General features: G+C 33.7%; 2 protein-coding genes across 5 annotated transcripts in view; one reads left to right on the top strand and one right to left on the bottom strand.

Annotated features, from left to right (window-relative positions):
• LOC128237514 (uncharacterized) overlaps window positions 1–6,405 on the bottom strand; it is a 57,078-nt gene extending 50,673 nt beyond the window's left edge. For 2 of the 4 annotated variants that reach the window (XM_052953099.1, XM_052953095.1), the window contains exon 1: window positions 148–349. The gene's annotated coding sequence lies outside the window, so the exon portion shown is untranslated. Of the gene's footprint in view, window positions 1–147; window positions 350–6,326 lie in introns of those variants that run through there. The other 2 variants (XM_052953097.1, XM_052953098.1) reach the window with 2 other exon arrangements.
• A 40-nt stretch (window positions 6,406–6,445) lies between these two features.
• Window positions 6,446–19,053, top strand: LOC128236926 (ATPase SWSAP1-like). The gene is made up of 7 exons (XM_052952064.1): window positions 6,446–6,517; window positions 7,663–7,813; window positions 8,372–8,530; window positions 9,675–9,789; window positions 14,401–14,477; window positions 15,077–15,171; window positions 17,863–19,053. Exons 2-7 carry the CDS (start codon window positions 7,671–7,673, stop codon window positions 17,991–17,993), a joined length of 720 nt encoding a protein of 239 aa, XP_052808024.1. The 5' UTR covers window positions 6,446–6,517; window positions 7,663–7,670; the 3' UTR covers window positions 17,994–19,053.
• Window positions 19,054–20,119: the final 1,066 nt, after the last annotated feature.

The raw sequence follows: 20,119 nt of genomic DNA, 5'->3' as shown, positions 1-20,119 counted from the left end.
TCTTCAACCACAAGTAATACATGATTGAAATTCATGTATCAAGAAAGTGCAGAGTTATAATTACTTTACATATATACCTATAATTACATTTCAAAGTTTAAGGAAATTTATCATCGACTATCTAGAACAGAGCATTATATACACTACCTTACTCTTGCAAATCCCAAGTCGAGTATGATTCATCAGTATTTTACAACTTAAAACTTTGAAAACTTTTCCACTATTATAATACATTATACATTTATAATCTAATTAATACAGACAATTAAGTCTCGCCTTTGAAAAGAACCATAAGACCAATTCATGAGTTTTCTTTTACCAATATATTGGCACATTTACCAACACTAGATATTACGGCTTGATATGATTCATGCTTATGGAATCTACCTTGTATCCAACATAAGGCTAGCCCTAGTTACCTCCCTTGATTCTTAAGGCAATTTGATTTTAAAAACCAATGACTCAAAAAAACAGTCAATAGAAGGTATTTCAAAATCAGTTAATTGTTATAGATGGAAAAATTTCTACCAAATTACCATTCTCTTCTGCAGCTGATTGTTATACTTAATAAATAAACAAATTAATGACAATCTTACAACTTTATTACAAGGTATAAATTAGTAATCTATTGATTTGCGTACATTTAATTTAACTCAAAATTATAAGAAACTATTAATATCCATTATCTTCATTTTTACTCTTGACACAATTTCAGTAATATGTGATAGGAGAAATATGATAAACAATAATTTCAGATAAGATTTAGATTCCAAGAAACATCAATATTTATAAATAAAAAAAACAAGCGGCCATTGAGGCCAAGGCCACAAATATTGGTTTGGTTAGGGTTCCATTCTTTTAAAAAACAGGTAGGGTAAGTAGACTTTTTTATAAGCTGTATATAAGAACATTATTTTCATCATTGGAGAATGGTGTTGAAGTAATCTTCTGTATAAATCTTAAAAGTACTACATAATAAAACACACACTTAAACAAATCATATTTTGTTACCAACTGACCATAAGAATGATAGGGTCAGTGCCCATTTCGTAGGCAGGGTCGCTTAACTTGAACCAAATGTATCTTTTTATCAGCCTTAGTGGTAAAACACATTTGTTTTTAGAACAATCCAAGGTATTCAATTATGTTCTTTTCTCTTTGGTTTCTTTTATGTCAAAATCGTTCAACAAAAAAGATCTTCAGATATCTAACCATAAGTATTTTCAATAAAAAAAATAAGTTGTCACATCTAGGGTGTTAGCCAGGGTTAAACTATGGCAGAGTTGCAGAACAGGGACAGGGGGGTGTTAAGGGAGAAAAGGGCATCTTTCTTCCGGCAGTGAAGATTTTGAACATTATGAAATTCATAAAAAATGTTAGGAATTGTGCTTAATCAAAGTAATTTTTTATATTTCAACTGCCAAATGTGTCAAGTTTGTATGATTTAATCATCATATCATAAGTTTTAATCAAAACAATAGAAATAGGATATTATCTTATGCATTTAATTCTATGAAGGCAGGAGGGTTCCCATTCTGGTCTCCATGAGGGCATGAAATAATTAATACCTTGATTTTTAATTGAAATCAACACAAATGGTCAACAACAACTAAAAACCCTAAAATCAGATTTTTGTTTTCTAAGGTTTTGCCAGGCTAGACTGGATTGCCCTAAACATAGGTACTTTATTAGGCCTGACTGTGTAACAATGCTCACACGCTACCCCAAGGCTTAAACATTCAGGGCCTGTAGGTATTTAATAACATCCTGAGTCTCAAGAACCCAGGGTTCAAAAACTTCACTTTATAGCTCTAAATCTTGCATTGGCAAATGCTCATATTCATAATTACGTAATAGTTAATCCCATTAGTATGCTAGGATTTTCTTGTGTTATTTTTTACACAGTATGGGTTTTCCCTGCTTATTTAAAATCTAATTTGAAAATGTGGTGTAAAATGCATGCCATTGGACGGTTTCTGAAATGGGTATCCAATAACATCTCAAAATTGTTCTATATTATTACCTAATTACAAAAAAAACTATAAACCTTAACTTCCTGCTATACTAGTGCTGGCTGTTAGCCAAATACCTTCGTCACATGGGGTATTGTGACTGATCGTAAATGAGCTCCGATAAGTTACCGGCTTAACTCAACATGTTATATTAATGTTAAAATAATAGAGTTTGAACATGTACACACGGATTAGCAAGCAAGAGTCTGGCTCTCAGATATCTACCAGGGAATGTATAAACCTCTGGGGCTTTGTAACAATCTTACACTCACAGTTTATAAATACACATGATCACATTTTAAACGTCCCTTTCACCTTATAAGGTTTAATATACAATTTTGTATGACATGGCAAAATACCTTTCTAAAAATAAGTATTAAACTTGTGGTTGAAGTGTTCAGTTATCTCTGAGGTTATCTACCTGTATGCAGCTGATCTAATTGATTTCTGATTGATCTTCCTGACTCATGATCCAGTAATCTTTATGATTATCACTATGATCACATAAAAAAAATAAGTGTTGTAGACTATTTTCACTTTTTTATTTAATTGTTGTCAAATATTTTGACTTTTTATTAACAACATCAATCTGAATGCATACAATATGATATGCATTTTTTTTTTCCCCACTTTCACACATTTACGGGAATGGTGGCGGGCTCTTTGATACGGGGAAAAATAGCATCGTTTTGGCAAAAAGGGGAATTTAGATACTATTAAACATCACAGACGTGATTGACCTGGCAACTGGAGGGCTGAAACCATTTAGGCCATGGGTTCTTGGGGGTACTTTTGGGGTCAAAAGCTCTTTTGAAAGTTCTTCTGACTTCAAATTTGGAACAACAACACTTACAATCAAAAGCACTCTATAAACTTTTTAAATATCAGCTAAAAAAAAATATATTTATTTATTTATTTATTTTTTTTTGGGGGGGGGGGTCCCTGGGGCCATTTGATCCGCGGAATTCCGCGAATCCGCGGACAAATCACATTCCTGAACATGATTAATATAATCTTCAACTTGTTTTCAAACCTTTGATTCAACAAACTTATTGACAAATTCCTGATTGGCACTATATTGCTTCATTCTTCTAATTGTAAAGAGGTCAATGCTCTCCTTAAATAATAAATAATTTTCTTTTAAAGAATTTCGGCCTCCAAAAGGGTAAATAAAACAACACTGACATGTATTGTTAATCTTGTCAATGCACAGTTCAATATTTAATAATCATGTAGCCTAGTGATGTTCCGATGATCGATTATAATAAAAAATCTATTGGTTGGGCCTGAAATAGGCGACAATCGATAGTATATAGTTATAATCGATTATGGAAGAAAAAAAAGAAAAAAGAAAAAAATATTAGCAAGTGTTCAGATGTTATCTTTATCAAAATGGCTGATAAAAGCCACAATGAGCAAGAAAATGAACTATTTTTGATACAACAACACTTAATAACTTCAATCATAGACTTAAGGTATATGCAGCATATAATGATTAAGAGTTTAATACTGTACATGAATAAAACTACAACTCAGGTACTATGTAGTATTTTAAAAACCGATTGTACTATCGATAATCGGTTACTTGAGTGGCACCCATCATCGATAATAAAATTGCAACCGATTCCCAACACTAATGTAGCTTATGATGGGTATAAATTAGTCCATTCATACAGTGGTCGAAATTTGCACAACTTATTTAGAAGCTTTCAATTCTGAATTTGATATGGCCAGACTATGTACAATTTCTTCAGCCAAGTAATTATGTTAGAATTCTGACTTGTTCATTTAGCCTAAATTTGATGACTTTTCATTTGGCAGTAGATCACTGGGATAATCACAATGAATATAGCAACACTGGAATTATCAGAATAAATATGGCAATACTAGGATTATAATCACAAACATATGGCAATACTGAGTAACTGGTTACTGGGATAATCACAATTAATATGGCAAAGCTATGGGTGTATTATCATAATGAATATTGCAATACTGGAATCACAATGAAAACAGCAATACTGGAATTAGCACAATGAATATGGCAATACTGGGATTACCACAATGAATATATCAATACTTGGATAATCACAATGAATATGGCAATACTAGGATAAGCGCAATGAATATGGCAATACTAGGATAAGCGCAATGAATATGGCAATACTAGGATAAGCGCAATGAATATGGCAATACTAGGATAAGCGCAATGAATATGGCAATACTAGGATAAGCGCAATGAATATGGCAATACTAGGATAAGCGCAATGAATATGGCAATACTAGGATTACCCCAATGAATATATGGCAATACTGGGATAAGCAATTAATATGGAGATATAGTAGTGATACAAAATATAAAAATAGTTAATACAATGACTTGTACCACAAAATACACTTCACTGTTAAATCTAATCAATTAATTTACATGTTAAATCTGACTGCTTAAGTTACAATTATAAGTAACAAATCAGTGATCAAAATTAGCCAAAGACATAAGCCCTGCACTGATTAAATTCTGAGTTTAATATAGCAGGGCTTGATGAATAGTGCTGTGTATTGTCGGTCAAAAGGCGATCTGATTCAAAATGCGATCTTTGACTTGTGATCCACGAATCAATTCACGATTCACTTGGTTATAAAGCAATACATATTTTGAAAGTAAATGAATAATAAAAGTATAACAAAAGCTTCATTTTTGTTTAGTTTTTTTAGGGTAAACAACATTTAAACTTTCTTCGTTTACACAAAACACACTCAATTTAAGACAATTAGCTACACTCATTTCTATATAGTGCTGGATTTGAATTTTTTGTTGACGGGGATGCCATGTTGACATTAAATTGCAGACGAAAATAAATGATAGCTGTACATGAGTTTCGCATTTTATTTTATTATTGTAGATCTTCTCTCTATAATTTCTTTAATGCCCTTTGACTTTTTATTTCTTATTTCTATATTTGTATTCTTTTTAAAACATTATATTCCCTTAAAACCTTGACAAGAACCATTCTCAATTCGAACACCGCATACTGAATTGAATGATAGCTCTGGATGAATTACCTTCTGGTTGCGTCCGTGTAGCGTATATCGCACATTTTGGATAAACAATGCATTATTTTTAATATTTTAAATAATTTTGTTTTATTCTTTTATTAAGTTTTGCACTTGAACCGCGATCCAGAGATCTCAGCATTGGCGAGTATTTGTGTTGAATATTTTGCTTTGACTCGCGATTACTCGGGTACTCATTTCAGGCCTTTTGATGAATGTTTTTGATACCAAGCACTAGTGTTAACATTTGGGCTTGTTCATCAAACAGTAAAATTTCAAAACTTTACTAAATAGGGATATTTTCAAGAACTGATATTTGTGAATGCACTCATGTATAAAGCTTTCGAGAAATCTACTACAAAATACCATGTGTCCCTGAAGCCAGTCAAAAGAACAAACGTAGGACCAGTGTCAACACCAGTCCTACAGTCATCAACTATGATATAAACTCACACAAGGATACATATATCAGTCTCTTTCTGAGAAGAAGATTCTAAACAAATTATAATAAGTTCTTATTAAAGTATTAAAGTCTAGATGTAAATTTGTCTCTGTTGTATTTCAAACTTTCATCTTTATTGAATTTGAAGCATGTATTTACCAGGTATTCTATTATATTTGTATAGCTGGGCATGCTGTTTTGCATGAAGGACTGTTTAATTAACTAATTTACATATACACAGTGACAGAGAATGAAAAAGACTCTCTATGCTTAGAATTCTCTAGAGTGCATTGCAAAGAAAAAGAAGCCGTATTACATGTACATTGTACATGTAGCTCAATCAGTAGAGCACCTTGCTCGACTTCAAGCAGTCATGGGTCAGAGTCCAGCACCATTCACACTTTTCATCCAAAGGATATTTTAATGGTAATAAAATTGAACTCAGCTAACAATCAATTAGTCACATACAAGTTGCCTTGGAAAGATCTGCACGGCAGCTGTTACCGACTTGTACTATATTCAAGTGTAAGGCCATTTTGCAAATCACATTTTCTCTCGTAATGCAATATGTACCAAAGTTATTTAAAGATTACCGCTCACTCTAATCAACTACAACTCGTAACTCAAAGCTAAATCGGGCATTAAAGTTAAAACGTTGCCTATCCGAAAATACTAATCCGAAACATATGCGACTCGGACATATAGAAAACATATTTACGCTTCCTGTCCCTTCTTAACGGCGAAATGCAACACGGAACAAATGCTCATAGTGTCAAAATTGATTTGGTATCATAAAATATGAGAGAAAACATACTTACCACACACAATCTTTGAAAAAAATATGTTACACGACCGTGGAAATGTAGGTCAACAGATGGGGTTATGATGAACCAATCCAAAGCTAGTAACTCTTCAAATGAAGGTAAAAATGTTACAACAAATTTGGCGGGAGCAGATGTCAACACAACACTTTAAATATTATTTTTTTTTTACACTTTTAATCAAGAAGGTAGTGTATCAGTGTATTGCATTTCACTAAAGAATTACTATATTAAATGGCAAGACATTTGTCAAAGCACCATGTTGTAAACGTGAAAATGACCAAAATATTTTCAGTTGACTGACCAATTAAAAAATGTTCATTTACACTGTACTTAGTTGAAATTGGTTCAGTATGCTAACAACGTTAGTCGTTAACGTTTTCTGCTTCGTCTGCTGAACATATGTTAAGAGATTATGGCTTTCAGTTTCGTTACTGAATGTATGGTCACCTGCTGGCCCTCTGCCTATCTTTATTTTCCTCTGCCCAACAATTAAAGTGGCACTTGTTTTCAAAATGAATGCATACTGTATATACACACATGCATAACAATCATCAATTTTGACTAATAGTAAAAATCCTTCAACTACTAACTAAATGATGCATTTATGGAAAATATTATTTACAGATTACAAGATTGTAACTGTGTACATTTTTATTTAATAGCAGAAAGCGTAAAAATATTAAATGTCAAAAAAATGATTGTGAATGTTTAAAGATTTACTGTGGTCTACTATTCTGTCTCATAAGGTAGAAATGTTTTATGCTCATTTCTTTTAAATTAAACTCGGTATCCTTTATAAGAACCATTGTTTTCGACATTTATTCATCCTTTCTGGAATTTTAAAACAATATTATAAATTGTGGTAAATCTTATCTGGGTGTAAGAGTGCATCTTTAAATGGCCATTGGCCAGTTCTGATTCACATTGACAATTTGGACAAGTTTCTATGAAGTTGGTCTTTAGGATTGATTTATACTAATTTATCTACCGGTAGTTATTTTTCTTGGTTGTTTTCAACAAACTATGTGCGATCAGAATGTTACGATATCTTTTCATATGGCCCTTCTCATATGGACACTGATGTGCACTTTGCACATATTTATAATTTGAACATGTATATCTACATATATGCAGCTAGTCAGAGTATATAATAATACATAATAATCTGCATTCAGGGATACTTATTTATCATTCTGACATTTCATGTACCCCTGTTAAGTACATAGTATGTCTGATATAAACATCACAACCTCATTTTGGTCTAAAAAGACAAGTATATATGGTTGTTTCCACAGTTTTTTTATATAATATATATTTATATAACATACAGCTGGAACTATGAGTGGGTTGCTGTATTGTCTGCCCCTGACCTCCACCTGGCTACAGGGGGCTGACCCGGGGGATAAGGAGCGCCTAGATGAGTGTCTCACCCTGATCAGGAATGACACACACCCTCTCATTTTCTTAGGAGAACATGCCAGGTTATTCGTTTATACCAATTTAGTTTCGACTGATTGTGAAGACAGCTTAAAGCTGATACAGTATGAATCATTTCTGTTGTTATTTGGGTAGAAACTAGTGCTGGTGCAGAAGTTCAAAAAACACAAACGCTAAAAACCTGCAGTAGTAAAATATTCTCTTGGCTTGCTCATATTCAGGATTTCATAAAGCATGCTTGTTGATTTTTTTATGCCAAGCACTAGAGTAAGAATTTGGACTTGTTCATCCAAAACTCTAATTTCAAGGATGGCTGGTGTCACTGAGAATGTGCCCCGACTGGGGCTCAAAACCATTACTTGGGTGACAAATCTAAAGTATTTCTGACTTTGAAGCAACATTGCTATTATTCTAATTTAAATGTGTTGACAACTACTGACATATATTGAAGTTAGTAACTTAGTTTCAAATTAAAGATAATATCAAGTTGTCTTGAATGAATAAATAATTTTATAATTTGTGGTATTTCAACATACTGTTGTTATGGAAGAAGTAATGTTACGAGACTTAATCTAATGGTAAGTTAATAATTCTGAATTCAGTGGGAAGACAGTTCTGCTGTTCCAGGCTGGAGTGGCGTACGCGAGCCAGGACCTGCATGTGACGCTGATAAGCCGCCGCCCCCTCTCCCGTATGCCCCACTCTGTACACGGCATGATACGACCAGAGGCAGCAGGGAACCTCAACACACTCACCTTCCTGTATGTACATTGTATGCCAGGTTTGGCCAATGTTTTGATTCACCTTAATAAAAAGTTTATCAACCAACATCGAGATAATAGCAGATGGTACCAAAACCTTCTATATTTTGATGTCGCATGGTACCTGCAGCTCATTATTCAGGTTTTCTAAAAAATGAAACAATTTGAAACTGTTCAAAACATAAACTGTAAGTTTGATTCACATAGAATTATTTTTATAACACACATGTGTAGTAATTACAATAACTCTTGCAAATTCATTCAAAATATTTAATGAATTATGTCCCTTGATTTACTGAATAAACTATAGTTGTTATCTGATTGCTACCTTACATGTATCTTTGAAAATGTGCAGATGTACATATTACATGCTCAATAGTGTTTGCTTCATAATTATACATGTATGATTTAAATGTACATGTATGCCTTGCCGTGAAGATTTATGTTAAAGCAATGTAAGTGATTTCCTGGGGTACTGTGTGAGCGTTCACATCCAGTCTGTGATCCCTGACTGCCATTTTTCAGATGAAGATGTCCATGTATGGTTCATTATTTATTAATGCACTCTAACAGATTGACCAATTTGACTGCATCAGATTGACCAATTTGACTGCATTTTTATTTTTTTGTCTCAGATTCAGCTGATTTTGGCATCAATGCAGCTCAATGCTTTCAATTTACATAAAAAGTCATCAAAGGTAACACAAAAGAAATGATCTCAATTGTTTGGAAAACTGCCGAAAATTAATTAAAAAGCATTAGTAGCGCTTTTAGCCATTAAACATCAAGTTTTGAATGTAAATTTTAATAACCAGTGTGATCCGATCTTTTGTCAGCAGTCTAATATCACTGGTTTTCAGACATTTACAATAAAAAGGCTCATTTCAAGATAAAAAAATAAGAAATTGTCTAATCGGTCAATCTGTGAGTGTGCAGCTTTATGTGCATTACATTGATTACAAGAATGCACTCCTGAATGAAATTGAGCCATGTCAGTGATCTATAAGAGTACTCACACTCAATGTACCAGTGCAAACGTTCACACCCGGTCAGTGGTTCATTGATTCCTTAGTGTAAATGTTAATATGCATTTACACGATGATGACTTGCATGTGCAGTATATACATGTATGTATTCCCCACAGGTATATGAGCAATGTAAGTGATCTATTGGAGTACTGTGCAAGCGTTCACACCCGGTCTGTGACCCCCGACATCCTCATTGTGGATGACCTTGACTTCTACCTCAATCAGCTTATTGTAAGTATGGTTTTTATTTCTACTATATTACTAAAGCCTGGTATAAATTGATGCACTGAAAGGTGACAATGTTAACTGAGCCAAAATCATGTATTAATATACACGTCCTTTCTAACACCAACAACTGTTGTCTGCTGCCAACGGGTATGTTACTGTTCAGAAGTAAACTAATCAAAAGATTATTTTATTAATTCAACAAAGCATGATCACACAAAAGAGACAGCTTATAGCACCACAATGACAGTTTTGGACAGTCAGTGTCAGCTCATTTTTGCGATAGTAATTTGAAGCTATTATTTGATTGGCCGGTATAAATAAAATCAATGCAAACTGAACCTGTGTAGATGCCTCTTCAACAGTTAAAAGTTAATTCCATGTGAAATGTAAAAGAATATATCAACTGACTTTTAGTGACAGACATTTTTTGTTGGATGTGTTATATTGATTGACAGGCGAAAGATATTGCATATGATTCAAAATTCACTGGGTGGTTTGGGCGAAGCAAAAGACAGGATCATTCAATGCTTCAAAGGTTTTTCCAAGCCTTAGTAATGTGTCAACATTCATCAGGACTTCTACTTGTTTAACTTTTAACGATTGTGATTGTAGATATTGTTTCCATGGTATTTACAGGGACACGCTCATGTTTCTGTAAGATGCATTAATATCAAGATACCAAAAGCGGGAAAGCTTTAGCAAATGTTGATATTTGCTCAAATAATCTTTGAAGACCACAATTTTCATAAGCTTTAATATTGGCTTTGTTGCTTCATGATTGGTTGATTGATATTATCAGGTGATGTTATCAATGTATTGTTAAAAGGTCAAAATATCCATCACATGTTTTCTATTTTTTTCTTGACTTCACTGGCATGGGTTCGACCCCACTTAAACCAAAATATATTTTTATACTTTAATTGTATTTCTTTCTGCAATTTCGTTATCATCTAGAGTAAAATAATGATAAATAAGTGTTTTCAGACATTACCTGGAAAAATAATCTTTTGGTCCAAAAACATGAGAGAGTCCTGCTCAAAGATCACTGTTGTTGATGTTTGAAATTAAAAAATATCTGTAATTGTTGGCTGATTTGATACTGGCTGTGAATGCTGATATATGAATCTATGACTGGAAGCATGGTGGAATTTTCTACTCTTCGGTCTGTCATATAAAATAAAAACTATTTTTTTTTTTTTATGCATATCATTGTTTGTTTTAGTACTAGATAGTAATTTAGTTCACTGAGAGAGCACAAGAAGCTATATTGCACAAGTGGCTTTAAGAGTGTCATAGCCAGGAATAAAAAAAAAAAAATTGTGTTCAAGAGGTGAGATATATTGTCATCTTCCACTGAAACAATCAATTTTTTCTTTGTATTAAAGAATAATATAAGAAAATAAAAAATGTTTGAAGAAATTTAAAAACTAAATAAAATAATGCCAAAAGAGAAGTCAAGTGAAACTTTAGAGCTCAGACAAGTAACTGAAACTGAATTAATGTTTTTAAGTTTAAACAAACCATATATCTCTAAAGCCGCGGACTCCCCAATACTAGCTTCATCTCATCTTACTTATAAGCCCAGCCTTTGTGTATTTCTTGAAACACTGAGTTGATAAATTTGCATACCAAGGCTAAGGTAGGTGTACCTAGCAATGAGGTTGATCACCATGAATAATGTGATTGATAATTGTATCATGCCATGGATTCAAATAAGACTGACATTTCTGAATCAATTAAACATTATCTGTTCCATTATTGTCATGCTTTGATTTCCTCGATTACATATGTGAGCTTTTTTTATATGAAAATGAATTTTATACAATATCTAGAGCACTGTACAAATGAGAGATTTTCCTGTGAGATATTTTGGCTTAATAATCTACATCTGTTCCTGAATTACATATAGAAGTTACTATGAGCCTACTACAAGTGCAGGGGGAGGGGTATTCCAGTGTATACCTGGATGTTTATAAATGTTACCTGCTCTGTAAATAAACATATGGTTTATTATGTCTATGTGAATAGGCATGAGAGACGTAATTTTTTATTTATTGCTTGTAAAGATGTGTTATTGTTACGTAAGTAAAGATGTTTTTGAATATGAAATGTGTAAATAGTTTTATGACAAAAAAATATATAGCTGATTTACTAAACAGTTGATTATATAACATATTTTTTTATTTCACTAGTGAAGGAAAGTATGGTTTCATTGTATACTTTTTTACAGAGGAAAAATACATCATAGAGCAAGTCATGAAATTTGGTGAGTTTAATTGGTCAAGGAAAAAGTACAGTTCAAAATGCTAGAGGGGTCATTAGATCAAATGTCAAGGTCATTGTAAGTTTGTTGATAAGTTCTATGGTTAAAGGGACTGTGTCACAGATTGGCACCAAAAAAAGTTTTTTTCTGTTACCAATCTCAGGACAATTATCTAATAGAATGTGTTACGCTTTGATATCATAATTGTAAAAAAAGTACCAAAATGTAAAAAAAAAATTGTGTCGGAGACCGGGTTCGAACTTGCGCCAAAATTGAATTCCTGAGCGTCTTACTCACTGAGCTACAAAGGCTTATTCTAATTGGGTGACATAATTAAGCTATACACCTACCTCGGTAATATCACGTGATAACACTGACTAGCCAATCACGCATAAGGAATGAATTCTACCTGGTAGACATACCCAGTAATCTTTTTTAATGGAAAAATACGAAATAACTGCTAAACTTAAATAAATTGTAAACTACATGTATGTGGAACTTCAGTTAGTAAATTTCAATGCATTGTACACATCGATGCCAAGTTTATGTCAGTTTTCAACATTTTTTTTTTTTTTCGCTATTTTATCATACTAATGTAAAACTACTATAGAGTTGCACATGATACTTTGATTTACAATAAAGGGCTGTGTACAGTATAGATTTGTCTGGACACGAGTAAATGCATTCAAAGGTCAAGATCAGAGTCTTGATATTGCTAAATCAAACCTGACTTCAACAAGTATTACAACAGAAAGGTTTGATATGGTCTCTTAAGAACACTACATTATCTTGAGAAAGATAACTGTGCTAAATCAGTCCATTTTTAAATTGCTAAGGACAATGGTCAAGGTTTAAAGTCAGTGATTTTTTTATTGCATTTTTTTAAATGCCTGTTCCTTTTTTATTTGGAAAATAAGCATGATAAGTCCCAGATTTTGGGAAGAGTAAATAATGCAAAATAAAAGATAAATTCCAAAAATACATTTTTACCCATTAAAAGACCATTTTAATACCACTATAATAAGTCTGAATTATATTGTTAAATCATTCAAGCAGTTACAAATTGTGGCTTTTTACTTGTTAATGTGTGTCCTTTTCCAGGGGTAAACATTACCTACTTTTTTTAGAAAATATCATGATTGGTTTGGAAAGGATTTTTAATTTTGGACGCCTTTATAAGCAGCGATGAACTTCATGAAAAAAAATACTGAAATTTTAGGCATGGCACAATAATGTGTAACTAACGAAAAGTTCAAAATGTAGGCATGGCTAAATTAGTGTGTAACTTACAGAAAGTTCAAATGTAGGCTTGTCAAAATCAATTAAAATGTGTATGTTACAGAAAGTTCAAAATGTAGGCATGGCAAAATCAATTAACATGTGTAACTTACAGAAAGTTCAAAATGTAGGCATGGCAAAATCAATTACAGTTGAACACTGCTAATCCGAAATCCTAGGGACCCAACAAATTACTTCGGAATAGCGGTGTTTCGGATTAACAATTTTCCGCAAATGACAGCTTTCGCTCGTTAAAGATGATGTGAAATACTAAGTCGTGAAGATTTCAATGTCGGTTACATGTTACCAATACGATACACTCGGTTTGAGTTAACTTTCGTATACAAAAATATTGGTTGATTTAATAATTGACAAATAATTCGTTATTATACTTCTTTATTAAAACAACATAAAACATTTAAAACAAAGTGACAGCACATGTATGCATTCGGATTGTTCGGTAGCGGGTCGAGTGAGCAATGTGGCGATCGAATCAGATGCGATAAGACATTTTCAAATGATATTCAGATTGTGTTAACCAGCAATTATATACACACTACATTGTACATCATGTAAATGAATCGCTCATTTTCTGACATCGATGTTTGTAACATACGCGTGCTCAATGTCATTCTTTAACGAGCGCTTATTGTGCTCCATTGTAACCTCAAGGTGATGCCCGAGTGCATTTGCATTATGGAGTGAAAAAACTTTGACACCATCGGGTTTGAAATAAGAATTGATAAATAGGTGTGAAAAACCAAATCGGGACCTTAATATTTACTTCGAATAGGGATTATTTCGGACTAGTGATTTCGGAATAAAGACCAAAAATTTAGCTAAACAAAGAAGGAGTAAAATCGGGGCTGAAATATAATTTGGAAATAGCGATCATTTTGGGTAAAGGTATTTCAGAATAGTGGTGTTCAACTGTATGTGTAACAGAATGTCTAATATGTAGGAATAGTTTAATCAGAACTTCTGGGGTAATGATGAACATTTAATAGAAAACTAGAAATGCTTAAATAATGTCAGTTACTAATCTGTATATCTTTCTGGTGTCTTTTCTTCAGGAGCCGAGCCCAGAAGCTGGTTGTGCAAAATTGTGTGCTCTACTTGTGGACACTCTCCACTTCATCCGGCAGAAGAGGTTGGGGCTTTGTATGATGTGTAGTATCACTGTGTTAGGGAGTTTTAAAACGGTTTTGAAATCTTACTTTATTTTCTATTAAAACAAATTTGTTAGCAAAATTATAATCAACATCACTGTGGGCAATGTAATTTTTTTTCTATTTTATACTTTAGTGAGGAAAATGGCAATGTTTTTTCCACCATTTTTTGAATTGGGTCGCAGCCATTCAGATTTGGGAAAATGCGTAAATTTGACTTAAGTTGGGAAATCCAATTTTGCCTTGAACTGAAAAAAATGGTTATAAAAAACTATAAAAAAACTATAAACTATAAAAACTCTCAAATACAAAACTATTTATGGGGGTTATGTTATTGCTTCTTTCTTTTTTAAACAAACGGAGTAAAACTTTTGGTCTTAGCATTGAGCTTCACTGAACTTCGGCCCCAAGTTTGCCTGAAAAAAACACAACAACACTGAATGGTTACGAAATTTACATTACAAGGGTACATGTACATCATGTTGCTTATTTCTAGGCAATTTTCTTTGGACATACTAGCATGTACAGTTATATCAATCTTGAATTTCTATATACATAATACACTGGTGTTAAATTCCAGCCCCCATGGTGCCCTACTGCTGGGCTGCACCCCTCAACACAAACTCTGGAGCCACATCTTCTCTCACTTCAAATTCACAGCTGCTGAGCTTGCTGGTAGGTGTGTTATACATGTACCATATTTATCCGCCTATAAGATGATCCAGCTACCACATATACCACATTTGCATCTAGGCTGGTTAGAAAATACCATACAATCGGCATTCAAAATTGAATTTCGTCACAAATATTACTGATTTTGACTGATTTTCTTTTCTTTGCCTATTAGAGGGCCCCAGAATTTCAGGTTAAGATTGGGACCCGATTTCCTATTCTTACAAGCGGGAAATATGGTTATTAAACAAGACTTAATTGATATTGTCCATACGTAGGGAAACGTTTGTGATTGCTACATAATAAAACAATTTTATGATTGCATTTTTTGTGTCGCCTGTAAAGCATTACAGACTTATGGATTACTCTGTCTGGAGGCGTATTGAGTGTTGCCTCCAAAAGAACTTTGCACACTATAAATACTGTTTCTACATGCCTAGTGTTGCCTCCAAAAGGACTGTCCACACTATAAATACTTTTTCTACATGGTCAAAAACGTAGATCACTGAGTCAAATGCAAGAGAGCAAAAATTTCCATTATTTACACCATGCAAGGTCAGAATGTTTGTCTGTCTTACTGAAAACCATCATCTTGACTTCAATCAATCTACGCCTTCATTTCAGTGTAAAGGAGATATGCAATTACCTGATTACCTGGGCTTGTTTTAATCTGTAACAATATTTCTAGCACACTGGATAGGCATTTCCGGTGACGTCAGCCGTGCTGGAAAATCCCATCTGGCATCCCCCCATGCCAGATGAGTCACGCGCTGTGACGTAATACTTTTTATTTCTTTTATTATATACTTTAAGTAACCATAATTATGAGATTTCAATAGATGAGTTTCATAAACATTAACTTTGGAAAAATATATCTTCACAACAAAACGAAATAACCCTTCAAAGACTTGATATCGAAGTAACTTATTGACGTTGACAGTGAATAAAAATTACTGCGCGTCATGACGTCAGTAAACATTATCGCACGTGCTTTTTGGTGAAATGTACAAAAATGAGCTTTTTTATGCAGTTTCTTCACAAAAAAAATAATTAAGGTATGCTAGAAAAAATATCTATCATGTGTATCCGTTCTGGATAGAAAAATCCGACCCTCGGGCACGCTGCGTAGCCGGTAACTCCGCAAGCCTCGTTACCAGGCAACGCAGGTGCCCTCGGGTCGGATTTTACTATCCGGAACGGGAACACATGACAGATATTATTAATATCATGTATATAAAATACCTGTAGAATTTTGTAGGGTTCTGTTGTAAGGACACCCAAGTCCTTCTTAAACGGTTTTAAGGGAATTTCTCTTGCAGTTATGATATGTTTTAAAAGTATGGTGAAGAGGTTAGAATGGTTTGGTCATTTAACTCTTGTCTTTTAACAGCACATATATCAGTCTAAAAGATCATATTGTTTTTTATGTGTATGCCGATTAACAAGCTCTTTTCTACATCTTTGGCCTGAACACTGGCAGCAGATTCCACATATTAACAACACGGGAAGAAAACTGATGAAGGGTGAATGTGGTTCTACACGATAGTTTCTCAAGATTAAAGGAATGACCTCTAGTTAATGTCTCTGATAAATTGAAAAAATGTCCATGACTGCACTGGTCAAATTTTCTTATTAATTTGAATAGTATGACATACAATATTGTAATCTGATGCTAGATATAAATGTTGAAAAAAATATGTTTAATTAAACTAAATGAGTACAGAGTGGGCATTAGTGCAGGAAAAGCTTAGTTGTTCCTTACATAACAGATACAGATTGAAGACGTCAGGCAGTCACTTGACGTATTTAACTATGGAGATGTCAGGCACCTGGCACCCACTTGACGTATTATACTAACCATTCTAACCGTCCTGGACAGGTGTACAGTGTGAGCGTTAGAACAAGGAGAGTCCAGTTGTCCCTTATATACCAGATACAGACAGTCATATCATTATATATTAACCATTCTAACTCTACCTACCCTATTTCAGTGTTGGATCGTCCTGGACTGATGTACAGTGTGAGCATTTTCACAGGGAGAGTCCAATTTCCCTTATATACTTGATACAGACTGAAAATGTCAAGCAGCCACATCTCTTATATCAATTATTCTAACCCTGCCTACCCTATTTCAGTGTTGGACTGTCCTGGATTGATGTACAGTGTGAGCATTTTCACAGGGAGAGTCCAATTTCCCTTATATACTAGATACAGACTGAAAATGTCAAGCAGCCACATCTCTTATATCAATTATTCCAACCCTGCCTACCCTATTTCAGTGTTGGATCGTCCTGGACTGATGTACAGTGTGAGCATTTTCACAGGAAGAGTCTAATTTCCCTTATATACTAGATACAGACTGAAAATGTCAAGCAGCCACATCTCTTATATCAATTATTCTAACCCTGCCTACCCTATTTCAGTGTTGGATCGTCCTGGACTGATGTACAGTGTGAGCATTTTCACAGGGAGAGTCTAATTTCCCTTATATACTAGATACAGACTGAAAATGTCAAGCAGCCACATCTCTTATATCAATCATTCTAACCCTGCCTACCCTATTTCAGTGTTGGACCGTCGCGGACAGATGTACAGTGTGAGCATTAGCACAGGGAGAGTCCAATTGACCCTCATATACCAGATACTGTCACATCACTGGTATAAACCATTCTAACCCTACATACCCTATTTCAGTGTTGGACCGTCCCGGACAGTTGTACAGTGTGAGCATTAGTACAGGGAGAGTCCAATTGTCACTAACATACCAGGTGAAAACTGAAGGAGTTGTCATGAAGGAGGTCAATGCCAGTAAGGCTGTTAGCTGACCGCAGCAGGACCTAATGTAATGGTGTGATGCAAGTCACCGCAATGGGATGCTTAGTAATACAGGTGTGCGTCAAAAGTGAATCTGCATGTGCATTAAATATCGCCATGCTTTCAAGTGCTCAGCTGGAAATTGGGAATTGAAAAAGCACTAACTTAGCCCAACTATAATTGGGAACCAAAAGATGGACTTTCAGTGCTTAACTTAAATTGGAAATTGAAAAAGGAATTACCAAGGAATTTTGGGATTCAAGATTTGTGTTAATTTTTAGTTAGTATAGCCCCTTTCTAAACAGTCTGAAAGGGTTTTTAAAGATGTTTCAGGTTGTCCTTTTTAACAAGATGTGTGTTTAAAGCTTTGGGACATATTTCCCTAAACAATTGATTAAATGCTTTCATGTGACATATTTTAAGGTGAACTGTATATCAATAAAAAAGTTGCAGTATTGCGGTAGCCTTTGCCATAACTCATACAAAGATATTCAAATGAAACTTGGTACACATGTTGCCAGAGACTCCAGCTGTCACCAAAGGTGGGCATATTAAAATCGCTGCATCCGTCTGTCTGTGTGTCCGGCTAAATAACTCGTGTCCAGGCTGTAACTTTCTCTTGTATGCACAGATTTTAAAATAACTTGCCACATACGACATACCAAGACTACATGTCGCGTGCAAGACCCGTGTCCCTACCTCTAATTACACTATATATGTTGTATAGACAAGTGGTACAACATCAATTGTGCATTATTGACACGGGTTCTCAAACAACATTGCAACTATAATTTTACTTAGGTTATATCATATTTGGGATTGTTGCAAATGTGTGTTCGAATGCAGTTATATTTATGTCTTTATTGATAACTCAATATTGTGGTTATATCGGTCATTCAAATGTATTTTGTTTTTAATATTAGTCACTTCAGAAATAAAACAACAACATTGTTTTAACTCTTATAACTTGTTAATTTCATACATTTGACTTTTTGACAAGTTTCGAGAATATTTTTTTCTTGAGAAACCCCTGTGGCTGTAATAATTGTTGAGTAATGTCTTTTATTTGACTGAAAAACAACATAAGATGAATGCTGATGTTTAGTAATTGTTATTTTTGCTATTGTATAGAAAATAAATACAAAGCAAAACTTGTTTTTGTACATTTTAATATTGACAAAAAATATATAAATGTTCTTGAATATACATAACAAATAAATATTTTAGTATAACCATGTTTATTTAAAGAAATAAACTTTAAGATTATACCTTCTTGGTCAAATCTTAATGGACGATTAAAACGAAGTAGATTTTGATATAAATAATTCGAAATCATTAAAAGAAAAGCAGATACTAAAAACCAATGCTAAACAACATATAATCAGAAATTACCTAGACATATATTGCACAGTCACTAAACAGCATTATTATAATCCAAATTTGGTTTTACCAACATGGGATCTCAAATAAGTCATGATGTACACTGAACAGCCAAGTAATGTAGCTGCTGGTATAAATAATAAAATATGTAGAGTATTTGTTTCATGGAGTGAAAGATTCTGTCGCCAGGAGTGGCAACCTGTTAATAGATTTCTGTTGAGTTCTGATAATTCATTTAAATGAAATCAATTCCCCAATGTCTGAAAATATCTTGAGCATAAAGTATAAAGTAAAAGTATAAAGTATAGCTAAAGTTAAACCATTGTTTAAGAAAAACAACAGATCTGATGTTTCAAACTATCGACCTGTAAGCATACTATGTATAGTTTCAAAAATCTTAGAAAGAGTTGTATACAACCAACTAGAATCTTTTCTTGTTAAACATGGATTATTATACGAACTTCAGAGTGGTTTTAGATGTAACTATTCAACTGACTCCTGCCTAATTCATTTGACCGACCATATAAAAGAACAAAATTCCAAAGGTCTATATACAGGAATGATTATGCTGGATCTTCAAAAGGCGTTTGATACCGTAGATCACAAAATTCTATGTCAGAAGTTAAAAGAAATTGGTGTGGATTCAATTGATTGGTTTCAATCATATTTATCTGGACGTAAACAAGTTGTCAATGTAAATAATACAACGTCTGAATTCATGAACATCTCTTGTGGCGTTCCTCAAGGAAGCATACTT

This window comes from Mya arenaria, chromosome 6, assembly GCF_026914265.1.
Source record: "Mya arenaria isolate MELC-2E11 chromosome 6, ASM2691426v1".
NCBI lineage: Eukaryota > Metazoa > Mollusca > Bivalvia > Myida > Myidae > Mya > Mya arenaria.
Note: the sequence above shows the minus strand (reverse complement) of the source record. Positions and strands in the feature narration are given on the sequence as shown.